The sequence below is a fragment of the Gastrolobium bilobum genome, unplaced genomic scaffold (assembly GCF_033153095.1).
Source record: "Gastrolobium bilobum isolate Gb01-03AN ecotype WA unplaced genomic scaffold, APGP_CSIRO_Gbil_v1 utg36121, whole genome shotgun sequence".
NCBI classification, from domain to species: domain Eukaryota; kingdom Viridiplantae; phylum Streptophyta; class Magnoliopsida; order Fabales; family Fabaceae; genus Gastrolobium; species Gastrolobium bilobum.
In genome coordinates, this window is record NW_026895271.1 from 33219 (window position 1) to 57469 (window position 24251).

At 35.4% G+C, this 24251-nt stretch overlaps 1 protein-coding gene, 5 non-coding genes and 1 pseudogene across 6 annotated transcripts; 1 reads left to right on the top strand and 6 right to left on the bottom strand.

The window, feature by feature from the left end:
• The first annotated feature begins 1275 nt into the window (after positions 1 to 1275).
• On the top strand, positions 1276 to 11116 carry LOC133303085 (equilibrative nucleotide transporter 3-like; annotated as a pseudogene).
• A 376-nt stretch (positions 11117 to 11492) lies between these two features.
• Positions 11493 to 13729, bottom strand: LOC133303094 (uncharacterized). Its single transcript, XM_061502958.1, has 6 exons — positions 13288 to 13729; positions 13053 to 13167; positions 12433 to 12611; positions 12120 to 12190; positions 11769 to 11918; positions 11493 to 11666 (listed from the first exon to the last, which is right to left on the bottom strand). Exons 1-6 carry the CDS (start codon positions 13727 to 13729, stop codon positions 11493 to 11495), a joined length of 1131 nt encoding a protein of 376 aa, XP_061358942.1.
• Positions 13730 to 17417: 3688 nt separating this feature from the next.
• On the bottom strand, positions 17418 to 17523 carry LOC133303180 (small nucleolar RNA snoR97). Its single transcript, XR_009750434.1, has one exon. It is a non-coding gene; the product is annotated as a small nucleolar RNA snoR97 (small nucleolar RNA).
• A 427-nt stretch (positions 17524 to 17950) lies between these two features.
• Positions 17951 to 18065, bottom strand: LOC133303174 (small nucleolar RNA Z278). Its single transcript, XR_009750431.1, has one exon. It is a non-coding gene; the product is annotated as a small nucleolar RNA Z278 (small nucleolar RNA).
• A 169-nt stretch (positions 18066 to 18234) lies between these two features.
• LOC133303168 (small nucleolar RNA Z278) lies at positions 18235 to 18349 on the bottom strand. Its single transcript, XR_009750430.1, has one exon. It is a non-coding gene; the product is annotated as a small nucleolar RNA Z278 (small nucleolar RNA).
• Positions 18350 to 18474: 125 nt separating this feature from the next.
• On the bottom strand, positions 18475 to 18565 carry LOC133303161 (small nucleolar RNA Z223). Its single transcript, XR_009750429.1, has one exon. It is a non-coding gene; the product is annotated as a small nucleolar RNA Z223 (small nucleolar RNA).
• Positions 18566 to 18690: 125 nt separating this feature from the next.
• LOC133303184 (small nucleolar RNA snoR134) lies at positions 18691 to 18835 on the bottom strand. Its single transcript, XR_009750437.1, has one exon. It is a non-coding gene; the product is annotated as a small nucleolar RNA snoR134 (small nucleolar RNA).
• Positions 18836 to 24251: the final 5416 nt, after the last annotated feature.

Below are 24251 nucleotides of genomic sequence, written 5' to 3' on the forward strand. Positions count from 1 at the left end.
TCACAGTGCATTTCGTCAAAAACGGTGCAAAAACCATACTGTGAATTATGAATATTGTTTTGTAACAGATAAAAATTAATGTAAATGATTTTAGAAAAATAAAAATATGTTCGTAGTTTTAAGTTAGTTCCGGGTCAATTTAAGTTAAAATACGCGATAGAAAAACATCTGTTAAAAAAGGCCACATGTGCTAGCCTTATAAGTGACTTAGTCTCATTATCCCAAATCAGTTTCTCTCTCCTCTCACCCTCTCAAAAACCGAGCTGCACCATTGGAGAAGGGGGGGTAGGGTTTTGAATTTCTTCTCCTTGATTCTCCATCATTTCTACACCAAATCCAAAGACCCACCACATGAAATTGCTTGTAAAACACCCAATGAATCCATTCCAACCATCAATTTGAGGTTTTGTTGAGTGTGTGAAGAGTTATTCCTCCTCTCATTTTCGAGTTACTATTCATTGGAGGAGAAAAAGTGAGTTTTTGGATGGAGCTTGGCTTGGAGATTGCTCTCTAGGCTTTGTACAAGTGTTTAGAGGTAAGAAACCTCTATTTCCATGATATTATTTTGATGATTTAAGTTATGAAATTGATGAGCATATTTTGTTGGGAAATAATTGATGTTAGAATGTGAAATTTATGATGGATTATTGTTGTTTAGGAAGTTATAGTGTTGAGTAAGCATCCACATGTGATATAAAAATTTAAAAGTCCTATTGCATCTTCCTCCTAGGTTTCGGCCATCATGGAGTGAGTAGGAGTTATTGTGGAAAAAATTATATTATGTATTGTGAAGGTATAGTGTGTTGGAAATGAGTGAAAATGGATGAGTTAGTAAGAATGCCTAAGTAAAAAGGACTTGGTGTCTAAACTCAAAATAGGAATTTAGTGGAAGCATTCCTAGGTGTTTGCAAGTTGTAATGAAGTAACGAAAATGCATTGTAAAAGAGAAGGATCTTTGGAAATTCCCCTTGTAGGATTCGACCTATAGGGTATTTAGGGATATATTTTGTACATTTTATTTTAAATAAAATGTGTTGTAATAAATTGTATAAAGGTGATGAGTTTTGAAGAAAAATAGCATGATTTATGTTGAAAATTCCTAAGGGAATGGTTGATTAAATTAAAGAACACCAACGGTTATAAAGAGGTCTAGACTTGTGTATTGGCATAGGATTGGCAAAAATGCAAAGAAAGGAAAATAAGCGATAAAATGTATGCTTATGAAATAATTATGGTATTGCATCATTTTATTGATGCATTGTAAATTATTCTCTAGGTGTGCCTAGGGATTGAGAAGGATCGGAAATCTCTTGAAGCGATAAAAGTAACTTGTTCCACAAGTAAGCGTATTGGTAAAGCTTCAAGAGGTAAGCTCTATGTTTAAGGAGTCTTTTCTTGCTTGAGTGCTCCACCATGGTTAGTGAACTATGGTTGGACTGTATGACTGTGATTTAGATGCCTTGTATAGATGCATTCATATAGAGTTATTTGATAACATGATATGTTTTGCTCTGATATGACTTCTGTAATTTGATTTCTGTAACAATCTCTGGCCATTGATTGTATAGTACCCGGACGTCCGCTTTGGGGTCCTCCCTCGGGACTGATGGTGTACTCCTCTGATATGTCTGGTTCCGCTTTGGGGTCCTCCCTCGGGAACACGTGCGTTGATTTCCGCTTGGGGTCCTCCCTTGGGAATGACGGCGCACATCTCTGATATGATATGGATATATGCTCTGTTCTGTTATGATATCTGTTATATGTTGTATTTGTATACTCTGATCTGACTTTCATGCAGGAGTGAGCCAGGGGTATGGAGAATTCTCTATAAACCTGGAGCTTATTGGGATTTGTAATCTCACCCCTCCTTGGGGACACATTTTCAGGTGCCCAGATTTCCGGTGAGTCCTCACTAGGCAGGGACACGACACGTGGCTGAGGCAGTTGACAGACCGGATTTTGAGTGGCTGTAGGCTGCTACCTTTTTGGAGTGTTTGATGTATTTTAGTATTTTCGCATTTGATGGATCATGATATTGATCCTTTATTTTGTATATGGCCTGTATATGTTTTGTACATGTCTGTCAGTTTGATGCATGTACATTTGAGTATTCAGGAACGTTATATGATGATGTAGTATTCAGATAGGTTTATGTTTTGATGGCATGCTGTTAGATTTAGTGGCACGGAGCCATGTTATGCATGCGCCCATGTATGGGTATTCGATTATATTTGGATATCTGGTATTTCTGAATTGATATGTTGTATAAACTGTTTATCAGGAAATGCTTCTGAGTGGGATTGGAAAATCCCCAGTTGTCCGATTTATAGAGGAAACTCTGCCCGATTTTCGTTTACGCCGAGTAAGAATTAAGTTAGAAAAAGAAAAAGTTAGCTCATATTTTCGTAAGTTAAGTCTTCCGCTGTTTCTGTTTATATCATGTGTATGTTAATTGAACCGGCTCGAGACGGGGATGTTACATGCCTCATAAGTGCTCCCAAATAACGACCAACATTCCTAACTTTCTTAAATCCACTGACCCTAGAAATTAATTCTTCTGCTTCATGTCCAACATTCTTAGAAAAGAAGATGCAGGATTTCTCTAAGCTAACACTCTGGCCAGACATATTAGCAAATTTCTCCAAACAGCCAGTTATACACTCCAATTGACTGATAGAAGCCTCTGCAAAGAGAACAATGTCATCTGCAAAGAGCAAGTGTGAAATATAGGGACCATTTCTGCCAGCTCTAATAGGAAGCCACTTCTTATTCCCCACCTCATCCAAGATCAAATGTGTGAGATTCTCCATACAGAGAACAAAAAGGTAAGGGGATAGGGGATCCCCTTGCCTTATACCCCTCTGCGAATAAAACCCAGGAGTTCTAGCTCCATTCCACAGCACTTCAAGGTAAGGACTGGTTACACATCCCATAATGGCATCAGTGAAGTCACCAGGCAGGTTCAAGTCTTCCAAAACAGATTTGATAAACCTCCAATCAAGCTTATCATAAGCTTTCTCCAAATCAATCTTCATAGAGAAGAAACTTTTCTTTCCATTCATCCTGTGCATAGCATGGATAAGTTCCTGAACTATGATAATATTATCCTGAATGTGTCTTTTAGGGACAAAACTGACCTGATTAGGTGAAATGAGGTCACCTAGGAGAGGTTTTAATTTTTTTTGCCAGAATCTTACTCAAACCTTTGTAGATAGAATTGCATAGAGCAATAGGTCTAAATTGTTTCATCGAACAGGGCCTATCTACCTTAGGAATGAGGGCAATCAGAGTGTGATTAATCTCCCTTATCTGATCTGGATGCTGCAGATAAAACTTCATACAACCAAAAATCTGATGTCTTAGCAACCCCCAATTTTTATGAAAAAACAAGGCAGGAAAACCATCTGGCCCTGGAGCTCTCAAAGAAGGCATTTGGAAAAAGGCCTCCTTGATCTCCTTAACAGTAACCTCTAAAGATAGAAGCAGTTTCTGGTCCAAACTGATAACAGGCCAAGTGGAACAGGTTTGAAACCAGCTTGGCATAGACCTCTCCTCCTTGAACAGATTCTGAAAGTAGTCTCTGGCTAACTCAATCAGATCTTCCTCACCAGTCACCCAACCTCCACAATTATTTTGAAGCTTAATGACCTTATTTTTTTTCCTACGGATTAAAGTACTTGTGTGATAGAAACGGGTATTCCTATCTCCATCCTTGATCCAGTCACCCCTTGATTTCTGAAACCAGATTTGCTCTTCATGATCCAGGATCTCAGCTAGCTCTTTTCTCAATTTTCCCTCCAGGTCTTCTAAGTGACTATGCCCTGTAGAGTTAGACAGCCTTTGAATACCCTCCCGCCTAGCAGTCACCCTATTTTTCCTATGCTCAATGAAACCAAACACTTCTCTGTTCCAAACCTTCACCTGAGGAATAAGAGACTGCAGACTATCTTGAAGTTTAGAAGTAGAATCCCAGTTAGAATTTAGAAATAGGCTAAACCTTGGATCCTTCTGCCAAGCAGCAAGAAACCTGAAGGGTCTCTCCCTCCAAGCTGATTCAACTATCTCCAATCGGATTAACACAGGACAATGATCTGAGAACATCCTAGGAAGGGTCACATCATCAGCTAGATCAAAACAATTTCTCCACAGCTCATTAGCAACAGCACGATCCAGCCTTTTAAAAATCCTTTTCAAGTGAAGAAACTTGGGCCCTTTCCATGTAAACCTGTTACCTCCTCCCCCTAAATCCATAACACCACATGAGTTCAACACATTGTTAAATCTGTTACACCTTCTAAGATCAACTGGAGCACCTCCTCTTTTTTCAGAAGCAGACGCTATCTCATTAAAATCACCTGACAACATCCAGGGATCATTCATGTTCCTACCAAGGTGTTTCAAATCTTCCCAAAGAAAAAACCTCATATCCTCTTTTGGACTAGCATACACAGTAGTCCAATAAAAACCTCTCTTATCTGGAAATTCCACCCAAGCATGAACAAACTGATCATCTTTCCTAATCAGAGAAATATGTACATCCAAAGGATCCCATAAGATCCATATGCCTCCAGCAAAGCCTTTAGCATCAGAGATAATATAATTAGTAAATCCAAGCCTCCTAATTATATTAACAGCCTTATCACCACTCACCCTTGGCTCCAAAATAGCAGCCACACCAACCCCATATTTTTTCCTAAACCTGTTAAAGGTGCTCTTGAACTTGTTATTTACAGCACCTCTACAATTCCAAGTCAAAATATTCATAAGGATAGGTTAGGATGATGCAAGATTCCTAAGTTCTTGCTACTTTCCCCAAACGTACCATGTTCAGCATCCTAATTATCTTGACTACTCTCTTCTATAGAAACATCAGAATTCACACAATTCAAAACTAAATCCGAAGAAGAAATAGCCAGATCAACCTCCATACCTGATTGAGTTCCAATCTTACTAGTAGTCACACTAAAAACAGCATCAGGAGGGTCTGGGTCCTTCAAAGTAATCTCCTCCAACAACAGGGCAGAGTGCCTTAGAGCTTCTGATTGGTTAGAGTCAGGCTTCACCAAGGATGCATCCACTGGCATCATCGAATCTCCCCAAAACTTTCCTTTCTGCATCTCCACAGGACCCTGAGAATAATCCATAGTAGGCTCCCTCAAGAATGAGCTGCTACTGTCTGCTACAACAGGAGCTATAGGTTGGGTTACCCCCTTGCCCTTAATTGCATACGCCTTGGAAGCCAACTTTCTACTACTAGCCACCGAAGGCTTTGATCCTACAGGTTTCCTAACTGGCATATCTGCCTTTGCTGAGAATTTCATTCCCTGGTCTTGAAGCAGAGTCTCACTCTCCAAGGAAAGATTTTCCTTATTCACCAAACTGAAAAGGGGCACCACAGTAGGCACATTAACAGGCATACTCTTCTAAGAATTGATCACTGACACACCTTTCTTAGAAGCTACCTTAGAGTTCTTGTTGGATAAATCCTCCCCAAAAGATCTATTAGAGCTTACTTCAGCCTTCTTGGTACCCTGGCCACCTTTCTTCCTACATTGCACCACCATCCACGGTCCTACCCCTTGCACCCCAGGAATATCAACTGGCTGTTCAGGAACTGGAACAGGGTTTGCCATAGGGACTGGTTTAGCAAAGTCAGGGCATGAGTCCGAATTGTGACCATAACGACCACATCTCAAGCATATCAGAAACAGCCCCTCATATTTTACCTTCTTCAGACACCCATCCAAAATATACTCTCCTCTTAGAGGCTTAGCCAAATCAATTTCAATACACACCCTAGCAAATCGTGCCCGATCACCAGTTGAAGTAGTCTTGTCTACTTTTAGGACTTTACCAATTACTGTCCCTAATTGACTGAGGAAAGGATACTCACAGTACTCCTGAGGAATTCCCGGAAGTCTTACCCAGGCAGCTACCTTATGGATGTTAGCATGTTCTGGATCAAAACATGGCTCCCATTTCCTAGTAGCTAGATAATGCCCAAAGATTACCCACGGTCCTCCAGTGATGGCCAAGTTTAAATCCTCCAAACTAGTGAAACGCACGGAAAAAAACTCATTCCCTAAACCAGCGACAGTGATGCTACCTGCCCTTGCCCAGAATGATTCCAGCTTCTTCTTCATGAATCCTACCCCAATTTTCTTGCCAAGGAGCTTCACAATCAGGGCATTCTTCCAGCGCTGCCTCATACGAGCTTTCGCTTCCTTATTACTCCTGATCTCTACCGATCCGTCCTCCCTCACAATTGTTTGAAAGCCCCATTCAGAGATCGCCCCTAGATTCGGATCCAGGGGCTCCTCCTCAGGCTCTTCCTCCTCAGTTAGCCATGGAGTGGCCTCTCCCAACACCCCGTGCTCCACCCCAGTGACTTCAGCAAACGATCGCGGCTTCGCAGACCTAGCCTCTCCCTTCTGAAATTCCTTGATGGAGACTCGCATACGATCTACGATTGGAATCTCATCACCACTTTTGGTACGCTTAGTACTTCGTCTTATCATGGACAAAGTCTCGTTCCTAATCTCCATCGGATCTCCCATGGCACCAGCAAAAATCAACGAAGAAAAAACCCTACCAGAAATAAAACTTTCGCGCGCGTGAAGGAAACGCGCCTAACCCATTGAAAAAAAGGAAGTCTTCTTTTGGTTTTTGCTTTCTTATCTTTTTGATTTCTCTGTTTCTTCTTATCTCTCCTGCATTCTTATCTTATTGGCTTCTCTACTTCTGTGATTGAATATATTTGAATTTTTCTCAAGTGGGTTTTCCATAAAAAGGTTATCGCTTAGCACAAGTTAAGATTTTTGTGGGTTCATAATATCACTTGCTAGGGCGTATGTAGGTGCATATTGTATTGCCTAAATGAATGATTTATTGCTAGTTTCGTTTCCTGGGTCGTGCAAGAATTTATTATTATAGTGGTGAATTATCATGAATATGGTAGACAATTTTATTAATATACTAGGGTCAAAATTATCATGACGTCACTTATTGTATTTTCTTTTTATTGTTCTTTTCTTTCCTTTTATGTGTGTGGTGTGAATTAATTACTTGAACGGTGCATGGCAGGGTTACCCGTTGTTAATATACAAATTGAAGTCATAGATGCTATTCTGTCACATTAAGCCCTTGGCTAAGGTTTTGCTACCTTCTTGTAGAGCTTGATTAAAGAGAATTAAGCATCTAAGGCAGCAATGGTAACAGTGAACCTCCAACGCGTCTTGAGGTTTGTGTTCTTAATTGTCACTGGTTTTTACTTTAATTCAGGAACATAAACGTTCATTATTACTTCATTTCCTTTCTTTGCCATTAACAGGGAAAAAATGCTGCAATAGTGGTATGCTATTGCTCGCTTCTTTGGAATGGGTGTCTTTTGCGTGGAACAGTATACTAACAATAGAAGATTACTATGTTCACTTGTTTCAGGTAATTATATACATTCTGATGCATTCTTCAGTTGATTTGGCTACTCATTCATTCCTCTGGTGTAGTACCATTACTTACAAGTCAGTTTGTGAATTTGAAATTACTAAACCTTCTGAACAATAAATTTCAGTATTAAACCAAAAAACCACTCCTCATTAAACCCGACTAGCGAGTGTGGGGGGGAGGAAATCCTTGTACGCAGCCTTACCTTTGCATAAGGGCAAAGAGGCTGTTTCCTGGATTCGAACTCATGACCTTTCAGTCATGAAGGAACAGTTTTACCACTGCTCCGGTTCGCCCCTTGCTAGATCTTCTTACACTCTAGTACATACATATTCTAAGGATCATATTTATTTATTTTAGTCCATATGCATCTTCAATTTTGTGGTTCTCAGATGTTGTTATTGTTGTAACTTATATAACAGGATTTCCTTCGCACGGAAATTTTTTAATTTCCTTTTCTCCTTGTGCAGAAATACCACCTTTCTAGGGTGCTTACTCTTGTATATCATAAGCACTTTGTTGGTGTTGGTTGTAAGTTCTGTTCACTTGTTTGTAAAATTTGATTCCTTTAGGATGATGTGGTTTTGACTTTTGGTTTTGTTTTTACCTATTAATCTGCCATAGTTGGATTGAGCAACATCTGGTAAAGGAGGCCTTGGAACTTTCATTGGTATATGCACAATTAGTGGTGCATTTGGAATAGCAGATGCTAATGCACAAGACGGAATTCATGCAGGTCAGAATCAGCTTTTGAATTACCATGAAGTTTTAGATAATTCCTTCTACATATGCATTTATTTTGTATGGTTTTATTGCTGCAGTCTTTCCTTGCTGGTTTAGCAGCATCGGGTGCACTAACATCTGCTTTGAGGTTAATTACAAAAGCAGCATTTGAGAATTCTGAGGATGGTTGATACGATACCACCCTTAAGGGCACTTTAGGGAAAGCCATTGAGTTGAGTCAGCATATGGGTTGTTAGGTGTGACTAAAAACAGACAACTGTTAGCAAGAAATGGAGGGAAATGCTGAATAAATAGTGGAGGGCAAGGACGTGAGAAGGATCTGGAATATTGTTGGGAATGGAACTTGGGAGAGTGAGACCTCTCCAACTGTCTCACACCTATCCTTTAATTTTCTGGGCATTGTTAATTTCCATTTGGTTTCATTGTAATCTTCTTTTTTCTGCAAGTGTCTCTGTTTGTAATTGTCACTGTTAAATATATTTAGAGTTGAATATTCAGACAATTGTTTCCTTTGTTGATCGTTGTAAGCTTGTATTTTTGGGTCGGTTCGTATCAATGGTCTTCGCAAAGGAGCTAGTAAGTTCAACTCTCCAGTGCTTAACATTGAAGCATCTGATAATTCAGAGTTTATCTGAATTACTGGTTAATATGGAAACAATTTTAGCTTCTATACTAGTATTACTTGGCTCTATTTGTGTTCTGTCAATTTTGTCAGGAATAAGTTTGAAACTAGATTTTTCAACTCTATTTTCCCACAATTCATGAAGATATTCATGATTATGTGTCTTATTGAAGATTATGGCTGTTTTCCTTGCAATATAAATGAAATTGGATTGTAGTTCCTATAACATTGTGGAATTAATTCTTTCAGTATCATGTTAACTCACACTCTTAGAAGGTGAGTTGTTTTTTTTTATGGGAAGGTCACAGTTCGAGTTTTGCAAACAGACTCTTTGCTGAAATATAAGAATAAGGATGGATATAATCGACTCATTCATTCCTATCCTCGCAAGTTGAGGAGCCATGTGCATTGGGGTTTGCCCTTTTTAATACCTCACAAGTTGTTCCAGTTCTTGTTTACTGTCATTGAACTATATACAATTATGAGTGTTGTACAGACTCATACAATTTAGTTACTAATCACTTATCATTATACTGCACCTGCAGTTCTGTTCTTTGCTATATCAACATTCTTTGAGCTTCTTTGCGTTCTTCTCTATGCCTATGTCTTTCCAAAATTACCAAAAGTGGAGTACTACCGTTTAAACGCAGCATCCGAAGGATCCAAAACTGTTTCTCTATGCTTATGATTATGATTTTTCCAGGTTGAGGATGATGCAAAACAAATAGAGCGCAAAGGAAACATGCAATTGGTGTTGGAAAACATTGATTATGCACTTGATTTGTTCCTTATATATGTGCTAACACTGTCTATTTTCCCTAGATTCTTATCAGAAGATACTGGATCACACAGTTTGGGCACCTGGTATATTCTTTATTTCATTTTTTTCTTGCTTGCTCTTGCGCACCCATTTTCCTGTTCCTTTATGACCAGACACAATACACTAGGATAAGACACAACTTTTCTTCCTATTTCAATATGCCAATATGCACTTTCAAGCGGTTGCAAATCATAGACAAGTAAGTAATGAATGTCTAACATCAATTGAGAATGTCTAAAATCCAAAAAAGAGAATAGATGTGGTAAATTACCAAATTATCCTAAGACTCAGATAAAATAATTGAGAACAATTTCACAACTCATTTCGTACACGCCAGTTGAGAATGTATAAAATCAAAAAATGAGAAAATTTGAGTATACTGAATCCAGCAGAGGTCACGAAGTTAGGTGCTGGGATACTACGTAGAACAAGGATGAAATACTTGGAACAATTTCACAACTCATTACCCTAAAAAGAACTCAATTGAAGAGAGTAAAATCATTAGTCCTGATCCGATCAAAGAATGCCATGATTGCTATTCACCTGGTAGCGATTCTAACAAGAAATAATTGAGAGAAACAATTTCACAACTATTTTTGTACACTGTCCCAAAACTGAGAGAAGAGAAATGTGAGATTCTTGAGGCAGAGTTTCACCAAATTAACAGAAGCTGTGCAGAACACTAGATGGAATAATTGGAAAAATTACACAACTCGTTCTGTACAACTCTGCACTCAAAGCCAAAATGAACAACTCACTAAAAACTACCCATTCCAACATGCTCATCAAAGCTCATCACTTGCAACAATTAAATGATGCTTTTCATTGCACGAAACTGTTGGAATTCTTATAAAATTCAAATGTTATGAATAAGAAGTTGGGTGTAAAGAGATGTGTCTTTTGACAGTTGAACAGACATAACTATTCACGGGTGAACATATATGATTTTTCACCGTCGAACAGGCATGACTCTTCACCGCCGATATGCATGATTCATCATGATCAGTCATGGTTTACAAGTATGGAAGGAAATCAGATAAAAAAGACTTCTCTGTGATTTTTCTCTCACATCGAAACTCTAAAAAAAATAAAATGTTTTGAAATATTTTGTATTCATTCTGTGCGATTGATTGTATCATCCATATTTGCATATGATTTCAATATGCACAGAAAAAGTGAGAGGAACAATAATCATTCAGCCACAAACCATTTGAGTCATGAATTATTAACTTGCAGTCCATAATCACTTGCAATAACCAAACTGAGCCGATGATTGCTTTTAATCCTATACCAATGGAAAGCCATCGTGACCGTTGCAACTTGCAATGCATAATCATAATGATGTGCCTCTCAAAATGAAAGTAGCAGGGCAAGTGTTTATATAACTCATTCCAAAATAAATTTTAGCTACTCATTAGATGATACTTTCGGATAGAGAGAATTTGAGATTGAACTCTTAACTGCTTCCTTTTGTCTCCAGCAGCTAATGATTTATTTGTTAAATAAACTGACAAATGGTCAAAGTTTGAATGGGCTAATGGTTTCTTGCCACTTCTATGCACATGAAACAAAATACAATATCAGACTAACCAAAATATATGTCTAGAAGTATCAGTTGCAAAAAAATAACAATATCCACATCATCACCACCCATATATGTCTAAAAGTAGCAGTTACAAAAAAATTACAAAATGAACATCATCACCACCCACAAAGCCTAACTCAAATGTAAACAACAAAGAAAGTCTAACAAAAAATGGAGTAAGTAATATCAATATTCTATAGGTTACAAAAGACTTACGGTACAAAAATAAAGTTATAAACTAATTAAAAGAATAAGGTTAGCCTCCTCTCCATAACAATCTATATGTCCAAGTTTTCAAGATTTAATGCAGTTGGTGCAATTCCACCACAATGCTGGATCATATCTAGTTCAAGTCTGTTAATTTCCGCTTGAGTGTTTTCCCTTGACTCTTCATCTTCTGATTCTAATATTGTTCTTCTGAGTATTGTGATTTGCTTCCAAACGCTTTTGACCTGTGCTCATGTTGGGAGACACATGAAACATGAATCAGCAAAGGGTAGATTCATAGCAAAATCAAAAAGCAAAAAAAACAAAAAAAGTTTTCAGCACTGAACCTTTCTGTGAGGCCATCGTGCTAATCCTGCCTTACGGCAAATTTTCTTCACAACAGTGGCAGATAAATTCACTTTCCTTGCTGCTTCATCAATAGGTAGATGAAAGTAATCGCTTAAATCACTCAATTGCATCTTTGCGGCTCTCTCCCTCTGTGCAATGTGCACACAATACAATAAGATAACGAGTCAAAATTATAATATTTGCCAGAAAAAAAAAAAATATCAAAACACTCAACACTTCTTGAATTTACATTATATATCATTTTGACTTCTGAAATTTTAAGATTTCAAAGATAAATAGATTGAAGCAGCAAATAGAGTGGAGAGAAAGAAGAAAACAAAAAGTATAACCTGTGCTGATATGGGTAATTTAGCAGCCCTTTCATTGTCAGCTTCTTGTTCCGTGTCATCAGCAATTGATGCTACAAACATAACAATTGAGACTAAGCATAATATTCTGAATATGAATAAAAATACCACCATAACAGAACAAAAGAAAAAAATGATATTGATGATAAACCCATCATACAAAAGTTTTTTGTTTTTTCCTTGTTTCCTTTGTGAGTCACATAAATACCACAATGCAGGCTCTATTGAAGAATGAAATTCTTATAATGGTAATTGAAGAAAAAAAAAAAACCATGACAAAGAGATGAAAACCAACCTGTTGGATTCAAATCAACAAAGTCATCATTTATATCTTCCGTCCAATCCAGTCCAGTGCAGAGGGCATCATAATAGACAGACATCGGATCTTGCATAATAAAGTAGCCTGCTGAACTTTGCCCCATACAATACTGGATTAGGAATTGCTTCACTTCTTCAATGTTTCTCTGGGAAAAACTGATAAAACACCAAAAAGAAAAAGTAAGAAGTTTGAGAATGCTAGTGGAGAGCCCAACGCCTAACACCTTTGAATCCAAGAATTTTATTCAGATGCATAAAAGTTTATGGGTAATACTTCTCTTATGTTGTATAAGAGAAGTACTATCTCACGTTCAAACAAAAAGTAGGAGATAGAAAAAAGTTAAAGGTGAGAGAGAAAAAATCTTGTGGGACCCATTTGAGAAATGTGAGTGTAGGAGATAATATTTTGTTTATGTAACATGAGAAAAGTAATTCCCAAAGTTTATTAAAATAAAACTTTGTTTTCGACAAGTCGAAGACATCATCAAATGACAGGCAAATAAAAGCACATCTCTTAAGCCAGAAATGGTTTTTATAGTAATTCAAAAGCAAATCACCACAAAAAACAAAAGTAGTATCAAGAACTAGAGAACGTACTCAATCATTTCATATTGAGGGTTGCTTGAAGAACCCCTGCTGATATTCTTATGGTGAATTACATGGCTAATAATCCCGAGCCTTCCGTGAATCTCAAGCTTTTCGAACTTAATACCTACATAGCATTCAAATATACATCAAATCAAAGAATAAGAGAAAGAAAAGCAAAACAACAGAATGGTGGGGTATTAAATGATTAAAATTTTGTTGACAGTGTTAAAAAGCTATAACCAACCATTAGTATGAACAATTTCTCTAAGAACATGACAGCAACTACAAAAAAATGGGGCTGGTGGCACGGGCCAATACTCAAGTGTGAGCACTTGATTGTTAGGAATCTGTGAACCCCCTCCTAAATTCTCATTTGCATGTTGACTTTGAACCCCAACCCCATGCATTTGTGATGATGAACCACCCGCTTCAAAGTTCCCTCCTCCTCCACCATAGTGGAAACTACTATTGTGAACAGTGTGATCTTGAATCATTGGATCAAATTCAGAATAGTTATGATGATCATCATCATTATTACTACCACCCTGTTGAAATCCATCATGTTGATGAGTTTGTTGTAATTGGGGCAGTGAAGTATTGGACAAATCGAAATCGAAAAAGTTTGGGGAAGGTGGAGCGTCAAATGATGACTCATGAAAAGGAACATTGAACCTTGGATCAGCCATGCATGCATTTGCAGCATTAATCACACACAACACAAACTCTAGATATTATTATTATAATCTTCAAGTAAGTTTTAGTAGCGGCGCCTCCAAAAGAGAAAGCACCGCCACTAACTATGAAGAGAATGCGTTGCTCTGAATTTCACAGAGAGACAGAGAGAGAGTTCGTTGAAAATGTGAAAAGATTTGTCGGAATGGGAATTAAATAAATAGGCGCCAGAGACAGTTACTTACCGTTGGTCCAACTCAAAACGTTCTTTCTTCGCCCAAATGAACCGAAACAACCATTGCGAAACAACCACGTTCTTCTTATGAATGATTTCGCGTCCGGTGGCGTTTCAAACGGCGAGGAGCTTGGGCCATCGCCGGAGGACGGTGGCGGAGGGAGGATGTTTTTTTTTTTTTTTTGAGTGTACTCAAGGATATCCCCACCCCTTTGGAGTGAGACTAATCACAACCGTGCATTGTCGGTCCATTGCGGGGGTAGCATTACCCAATCCGTTTTTTCCAAACCCAGGGCTCGAACTCGAGAGCACTTTCATACGAGCCAACGGGTTTGGGTGAGGATGTTGTTTTTAAGATCTCATTATTTAGTAAATCACTCGTGTGTAATAAATTTGACTCTATCTGTGAAAGTGAGACAAGTTTTAAAGTTATTTGTTTTGCTTAATCAACTTCTTATATATCTATTTGAAGTAGGTTTTACTTACGAAATTTTTTATTTTACAACTTTTTACAATCATATCTTACGGTTATAATTTTTGTAAATTAAATTTATTAATTAATTATTAATTCATAATAAATGATAATCATTGATTGGAGGAAATCAACGGTGTTAAAATATGGTTGTAAAAGATTTTAAAAAATAAAGGTCGTAAGTATAACCTTCCTCTATCTATTTAATTAAATTTCAAATTTTTAAATAAGATTTTGCATATAATAGTTGTGTCAAGTGTAAAATATTTTTAAATGATTTATCTCAGTTTATTAAATTAGAGTATACTCTATTAAAAGTGACCAAATGGTTTAATTTACTCTTCTTTAAAAAAAATTAAGAGGTATCATTCTGATTTTTTATTTTTTATTTATTTTAAACTCAAAATTTTAAGAATAAACTTGCACATCTTTTTATAGTTTTAATGTTTTTTCCCTTTTAATTTATATTTAATATGTAATTTAAATTAAATATACATATTTTATAATCTTAATTTCTTAAATATATACTTTTATAAAAAAATATATAAATTTAGAAATAATCCTCTAAGATCACAAAATATTCATTTATTTCCTGCGCAAATATTATCATCTCTAGAAAATTAGGTAAAATACCACTTAACAAAAAATTGGTCTAACTCCAAGGGGTGACACAATTGGTAAGTGAATTGTATCCAAAGAGTAAACTGTTGAGATTGAAAGATCTCTCATTCGAATCCTAGGCAAAACAACTTGGGGCAAGTGATAAAAATCTTCACACTCTACATATGATAGAGATTTGTCTCATCCAAATGAATAGAAACAAACAAAAAAAAAAAAAAAAGAAGACCCCAGATCTATTAGAAGCTTATCACTCTCTTAAGACTCAATTCCCATATTAATTCCAACCCATCCCGAGATGTTATGGGTAATTCACTTGATTTTTATAGATAATGACATGCAGCAAGTTCGGCAGATTGTGATCGGTTAAAATAATGAGCACTTCAATAGTTGTGACAAAAGAAATAAAGAAGCCACAAAATACTAACCCTTTCCATGCGATTACTGTACATAAATTGATAATTGATACACGAAATAAAGGTCATGTTAATGTTAATTTAATAGTTGATACTTTATGGACACAGTATAATCTTTCACCAAAAGCTTGATGATTTAGTTCTCTTCTTCTGTATGGAACATTACTAGTATAAATTACAAGGTTTGGTTTTCAACTCTAACAAAAGTAAAACTGAAATATATTTCAAATATGCCGGGCTCATACAGGATAAGATAAGAATGGATATGATAAAAGAGTTAGATAACGATAAAATATGATATGAAGCTGATAAATATATATCATGTTCTAAATGAAAAAAAGAATGACATACTTAAAAACAAGTTGTAACTGTCTATGTAGCAGACATTACACGAGGCAATTAATGTACTTTGCGGAAATTTCTTCAATGCTCCCGTCCAACCAAATTTTTCAAACATCCCTCCAATAAAAATCAAGAATTAATGCTGCTACGGTAACATGTCAGAAAAAAAAAAACAAACTGTATTCAACACTTGTTTTATTGTGAGGAAGCACATAGTAAGGGAGTATTAAAATTGAGCTCGTACTTTAGATGCTAGAGTGTTCTTAAGTTACACTTTCTGATTTGTTTATATGTATTTTTTATTTTATTTTTTGTTGGATTTTATCTGTATTCATTAGACAAGCATCACTTTTGGGTCTAACCATTTATTTCTTCACCATCATAGAAACCATTTATTTTCTCTTTTTAGAAACTTATTAGTTGACATGAAGAGAGAAAAAAAAAATATCATAACTATATATTCTTTAAAGCGCATAATTATAATAATATCATCACACGGAATACTTTAATTTAATGAATTATCAATTTCTTTTCTTTTTTACTTTGATTTTATTAATTCTCATAGAAAAACTATAAAGGAACTCAACAAGATGTATGTTTTTAAGGATTTAGATCCTCTCATTGATAATGTTATTTGATCACAACCACTCATTTAAAAATTACACACTTTTCTCTCTCTTATCTCGTCATCAACGAGTGGTTGTGATTAAATAACATCACCACAATTTCCTTCGTGAGAATATCCATTCCCATATTTTTAATGTTTTCATTCATACACACGGGAACATTATGCATCATATTTGGCTATTTTATTGCTCCTATTCGTTCTTTTGAAGCAGAAGTTTCACACATTTACATATTTTATTGCTCTTTTTCAATCTTTTGAAACAGAAGTTTCACACATTTACTCTATGCATCATAGTTTGCTATTTTGTGGCTCTTTCTCATTCTGCTGGTACTGAAGTTTCACACAAATTTCAGTCTCTTGTTCTTGTTCACTCTACATACATCATATTTAGTTATATCATTGCTTTTTGTTCGTTCTTTTGAAACATAAGCTTCACATAAGTCATTTTACATGACTCAGTTAAGACTTACGAATTATAATAGTTATGATTAAAAGATTTGTTAATTCCTAGTTTAAAATTATTACATTTATACAACATACTTCAAGCTGTTTTTCAATGTGTCTTTGAATCTTAGTATAATTCAAACTCTTTCATTGTGTAATACACAATTCCAAAAATCATCTTAGCAATTCAAATTTTGAATTGCATTTTAATAAGCTTGGAATAGTATTTATTTACAATTTACAATTAAGAAAAAAAAATATCCTTCAGGGTCTGCGTATCTACCAGAAGCACTTCCTTTAAAATCCAATAATATGCCTCCACATTCAGTATCTGCAACCAAAAAAGGATTATGAAGAAGAGTGCACAACAATAGAAGCCTCGGATACAACAGCAACAATAGGTCAAACAAATACATATCAAAATGCTAATATGACAACCCGACACTAATTAAATGAGAATTAGAAAAACGGGAACTTATTAAATATAGCACACTAAATGATGCAAAAAACAAAAGACCCTCCACAGTTTTAATAAAAATAGTAAAATCAATGTAGTGCTGTTATTTAACTCCTATCTCGTGGTCAAACAAGAGATGAAGCTGATGACAACACAAAATCTTTGAGTTTTAAGGACCCTGAACACCCAATGAATAAGGAACTGGGTATAGTTAAACTCATCAAAAATTGGATCAAATCAAATTGTTCATTACTACAACATCTAACTAAACCACAACAAATTCCGGGGTTCAGCACACAGCAAACAGGCGAACTATCCTAAATACTAGAGAACCTCGGATCAACAATTGCTGTCACTAGGAATGTAGTAACACCAAGGATTTTTCTCCCTGAAGACAGAGTAAACAACAACCTCAAACAAGTTCGGTTGAAACATAATTTGGTAACTTTACAAGGCCATGCGTTTGAGAGGAAAATGAATCACTCATAAAACATACGTAATGTAATAGGAAGACAAAATTAATCATAAAATAATTGGAAAAAAAAATAACAGATTTTTCTAATTAATTCAAGTATATCGGAAGATTGAACGAATAGAAATAATACACTTTTTCATAGAGTAAAGTCTCAGTAAAATCCACTTTTATCATATGAATGAAGCTTCACCAAGAGGTTCACCCTGAAAACAGGGACTTGGTTCCACAACACCTCAAACAAATTGGATTAAATCATCACCGGCAACCTTATGAACAACAAATTACTAAAGAACCGTAGGCAATTAAAAACAATCGATTATTTCAACAAAAACAACGGATAAAAATCACAAGAAAAAAAAAACATTTTGACACAGCATTATTCAGAGGCACAGAATGTGAAACAGCTTTAAACTACTTTGTCATGGTATAAAAGCCTCAGTAAAATCCATTGATATCATATGAATGAAGTTTCACCAAGAGGTTCACCCTGAAAACAGGGACTTGGTTCCACAACACCTCAAACAAGTTGGATTAAGTCATCACCGGCAACCTTATGAACACCAAACTACAAAATCTCGTTAAAGAAATCTCAGCAGTTAAGAATAATACAAAATTTTCTACAACAAATAATCACAAAAAAGAAGAAGAAAAACAGTTTCAAACATACATTATTTGAGACTCAGAAAATGAAACAGCTCTATCAGTCATGATTTTTCAGAAGCAGAACTGGCATTAGAAGCTGAATAGATATCCTCACAGCCAATTATTATACCAAAATCGAGACTATAAAAACAAAACTAACATCAATTAAAATTGAAATAGATTTGAATAGAAAAGCAAAATTTATCTTTTTTCCACAACAAAAAATGAAATTAAAACATGAGTCATAGATTTCGCCGTTGTTTTGACACAGATCAGCCATGAAGGAATTTAGGGGCTGAACTGCAACACGAACAGCAGCAATTTGGCACGTGCATTGGGGCTTTCGCGTCATGGGAATGAATCTCAGAGAAGCCCGGGAGGCATCGTGCGGAGAATTCGACCAAAATCAAAGATAATTTGAACGCTGCAGAATAATTTCGAAGGAATGTGAAGATTTATAATTACTGTGGCTAAACCCTAATCGCTGCAGCTAAAACCTAATTGCTGCTGGTATAAGAACAACAAAAGGACATAGACAATTATATAGACGTACCAAAACCCTAGAACTCTCACCAACGGTGCACAGTGCACACAGTATTCCAGGCCCAGGGTGTTCAGCGGGTAAGGGTCAGGTTTACCGACCCAACCCGATTCGATTAAACTTATGGGTTAGGTTTAGGGATCCAATAAATTTTGGTTCAATACAGTTTTCCGTGGTCTCTCATTGGTTTGAATGTTTTTAATTTATTTTTTTTTGTAATCTAAGGGGGTTAACAACAATATTCCAAAGAGATCAATTCAATAAAATCGTTCTGAAATTACAAGACAAAGACAAATCAGCCCAATACAAAGGTCAAATACCAGGGGGAGGGTTTGAAAAAACACAAATATTATTCTCAACTTGATAGTCTAAAGGATATTTAGAAAGTCAATCTGCACAACTATTTCCTTCTTTAAAAATATGAACCAGTTGAACTTCCCGATTCTTTTGTAACCATGCTCGAATTCGAGTCACTAAGCGAGAATCTCGAGCTGTTCTTCCACTGCTGGAAAGCAAAATGATAACTGAGCTTGAATCACTTTCTAGGATGCAGCGTCTCCAACCTCTAGCTCAAACAAATTCGAGACCCTTGAGGACGCCCCATAATTCTGCAACAAAAGCTGAACAATGGCCAATATAGTAAGCAAACCCTTCTATCCAATAACCATTTTCATCTCTTATAATTCCTCCACAAGCAGCTCCCCTGACATCACTCCTGGCTGCACCATCCGTGTTTAATTTCACCCAACCTGTGTCCGAAGGTAACCGTCTAATAGGAACAAAAGCGTAATTCTTGTTCAGCTTTGTCCCCTTAGAAGTTATCCAGGCTTGTGTATACTCACGAACCAGACTCTCTACGGATTGCACCTTGTATGCTTTCTCGTTATTTTACACACCATGCACCTGATTGTTTCTCCACTGCCAAGCTAACCAAACAGTAACAGCAAAAACCAACGACCAAGGGGCATCAAAGCACAAAATAGATACATTTTGAATATTCAAGGAAAGCCAAGAATCTAAATCAGTATCAAAGAAATCATTTATCAAAATTGGCTTCAAAAGATCAGACCAAACTTTTTTAATCTTTAGACAGTCACTTGCCATATGAATAATGGATTCCTCATGCAAATTACAAATAGGACAGCTAGGAGGACACAATCTAAAGTTTTCCAGGAAGCTCCTAGTTGATAGACGATGATGAGAAGTCTTCCAAAGGAACAAACTTATCCGATTGGGCCTTTTTAAGTTCCAAATGGCTGACCAGAATTTTATGTCAATACCATTAGAACTATTTTGATTTAGCAATGTAAAATAAATATTTTTCTCAGAAACTTCATCTGATCCAACTAAATTCCCCCATTTTCTGTCCATACCATTAGATTCATGAGGAGGCAGCATGCTTCTAATAATTTGAACACAATCTCAAGTTCCATCATGAGTAACATAATCAATTACTCTCTTACCAGTCTCTGTTGGGGAAATTTGAGCAATAGCTTTGTTTGGAAGTTTTTCCCCAATGTTCACCCAATGGTTCTCCCAAAAAAGAACAGAAGATCCATCACCCACATCCCAAACCAGCTTGGGTTTAAGCTTATTCCAAACATCACACATAAATTTCCAAAGACGAGAATTTCCATTCTTCCAAGATAAATCAGTCTGAGTATTGGATGAATTTGTGTACTTAGCTTTTAATACCTTCACCCAAAGCTGATCAGGATCATTAACAAAATTCCAAACTAGTTTTCCCAAGAAAGCTTCATTCATGACTTGTAATTCCTCAAACCCAGCCCTTCATCTGCTTTTGGTCTTATAATTGTGTCCCAACCAATAAGATGCATATGTTTCTTCCTTTCTGTATCACCCCATATAATTGTGTCCCAACCAGCTTTAGGAATCATATGCTTTGCATGAAGTAATACGGCATAGTAGACAACACAGATTGAGAAAGAATCACTCTGCCCGCCTGAGAGAGAGACTGGATTGCCAGCTAGATAATCTTTCTTTAACTCTCTCAACTATACTAGCAAATAAATTTTTAGTAACTCTACCATGATGTATCATTGCTCCAAGATATCTTCCTATATTTGTTACTCTTTTAAATCCACTCTGTTCTGTGATTTTAGTAGCTAACTCATCTGGAGTGTTCTTTTAGAAATAAATAGAATATTTTTGAACATTCACCTTTTGCCCAGAAATGTCTCCAAACAAATTCAAACATCTGAAAAGGATATTAAGCTGATCCTCACTGGCTTCTAGAAAAAGCATCAAATCATCTGCAAATAGGAGGTGAGATATTTTGGGTCCACCCTTACCAGCTCTTGTTGGCTTCCAAAGATTCTCATTCACTGCTGTATCAATGATATGAGAAAGCTTCTCCATTGCCAAGACAAACAAGTAAGGAGAGATCGGGTCTCCTTGTCTGACGCCTCTGCTTGGTTGGAATTCCTCTATTAACTTACCATTCCAAATAATGTTGGTTTTTGGAGATGTGACAGCTGCCATGATCAGTTTTGAAAGTCTATCAGGAATCTGAATTTCATCAAGCACTCTATGAATGAACTTCCAATTTAAGCTATCAATTATAAAATAATGTAATTATAGCAACATTTGAAAAAAAAAATAGTTTAGTTTCATTATTGAAAAAGCTTTAAAATTTGATTTCAACAAAATTTTATTATTAAAATATATGAAAAATATCTTTAATTGTATCTTAGAATATTTTAAAATATAATAAACTCTTCTTTACCAACAAAAATAAATATATATAATAAATTGTTTAAAATAGTTATTGTATTTTTTATTTCATGATACTATATATTTTAAATTGTTTAAAATATATATATATATATATATATATATATATATATATATAGAGAGAGAGGGAGAAAGAAAGAAAGATAGGATCATTTCGGTATCGGTGTCGAATTAAAAAATTTAATATCAAATCTTAATCGTTGATTTAGTCAATCTAACGATTATAATTTATAGAAAATTAATAATTAAATAATATGTATGACCCAATAAATTAAAATCGTTAGATTCATTAAAATCAATAGATAAGATTTGATGTCAAACTAAAAAATTTGACACCAGTGTCAAAGGATCCTTATGTATATATATATAGGAGATTACTTCTCTCATGTAGTATGAGAGAAGTTCTCTCATGTTAAGAGACAAATAAAGTGGACCCCGCCAATTTTCAGAAAAAAGAGAAAAGAGAAGCACATTTTTTGAAGTGAGAGTAACATGAGAGATCAATCGCATGCAATATAAGAGTATGATTTCTCATATATATATACATCCAAATCAATTAAGCCAACAATTTGTTATAGCTGTGGTAAACCTGGTCATATTAGTAAATATTGTAGGCTTAAGAAGAAATTAAATAATTTAAACTTAGATCCATCTATTGAAGAACAAATCAATAACCTTTTAATTCAAACTTCAGATGAGGAATCTGAAAAGGAATCTTCTGAAGACTTAAATCAAATTCAAGAAGATGATTTATCTTCTAGTGAGGATTCACAATCCTCGCAGGATATTAATGTCCTTAATTAAGAACAAGATCTCTTGTTTGAAGTCATAGATTCAATCATTGATCCTGAAGAAAAGAAAGCTTACTTAGCTACGTTAAAATCTTCTTTAGAAACCAGTTCCTCTAGATCTAAAGAATTATTGGTTCCTAATAAATTTAATCTTAAAGATACTCTTAAAAAACTTGAAAAGAGTATTACTGTCAAACCAATAACTGTTCAAGATCTTCAGCATGAGATCAATCTTCTCAAAACTAAAGTTAAACAAATCAAGGAACAACAACAAACTCATCATAACAACCTTCTTTAATTACAAAATGAAGAATTAACTGGAACGAGTACGGAAAATACTCTTTCTAAACAAGATGAAGATAAAAATCTTAAAGATGAAGAATTTTTAGGTTTAATTAATCAATTAACAATTCAAAAATTCTACATCCCAATAAAACTTAACGTAGGTAACTTTGACCTTGAAATTGAAGCTCACAGAGGCCGATTCAAACTGCATTCAAGAAGGTCTAATTCCTACTAAATATTTTGAAAAACTTCTGAACGGCTTAGTACTGCTAGTGGTTCAAAACTTCAAGTTAATTACAAACTTCCTAAAGCAATCATAGAAAATGACAATTTAAAAGTTGAAACACCGTTTCTCCTTGTTAAAAATCTTAAAGATGGAGTTATTCTTGGAACTCTGTTTATCAAATCTCTCTTTCCTTTAACTATCACAGATGAAGGTATAATTACTTATCACTTGGATAAACCAATTCTTTTCAAATTTCTTAAAAAACTTATCTTAAGAGATTTGAATTTTATCCATTACAAACAAAAGCAAATCAATTTCCCTAAAGAAGAAATTTCTTTTAAGAATATTGAAAATCAATTAAAGCAGCCTGAAGTTCAACAAAAAATCAAAGTCTTGCTTGAACAAATCCAGAATACAATCTGTTTTGATCTTCCGAATGCTTTTTGGCAAAGAAAAAAACATATAGTAGATCTTCCCTACGAAAAAGATTTTAATGAAAGGCAAATCCCAACCAAAGCTCGTCCAATTCAAATGAGAGGTGAATTTCTTGCCTTTTGTCAAAAAGAAATTGCTGATCTCTTTGCTAAGGGTCTCATCAGGAAGAGCAAGAGTCCTTGGTCTTGTTTTGCCTTCTATGTCAATAAGCAATCTGAAATTGAGCGTGGAACTCGACGGTTAGTTACCAATTACAAACCTCTCGATCAAGCACTTCAATGGATTCGGTATCCGATTCCAAATAAGAAAGATCTTCGCAATCGTCTGTATTCAGCAAAAATATTTTTTAAATTTGACATGAAATCTGGGTTTTGGCAAATCCAGCTCAATGACAATGAATATTACAAGACAGCTTTTACTGTTCCGTTTGGTCAATACGAATGGAAGGTAATGCCTTTTGGACTGAAGAATGTTCCCTCTGAATTTCAGAGAATCATGAATGATATATTCAATCCATACTCAACATTCACCATCGTCTACATTGATGATGTTCTTGTCTTTTCTCTATCTATTGATCAACATTTCAAACATCTTCATATTTTTGTAGATGTATTTAAGAAAAGTGGTTTAGCTCTTTCTAAATCAAAAATCAATTTTTTTGAAACAAAAAATAGGTTCCTCGGTCATACTATCTATCAAGGGACTATTACTTCAATTTGTAGAGCTATTGAATTTGCTGACAAATTTTCCAATCAAATTATTGATAAAACTCAAT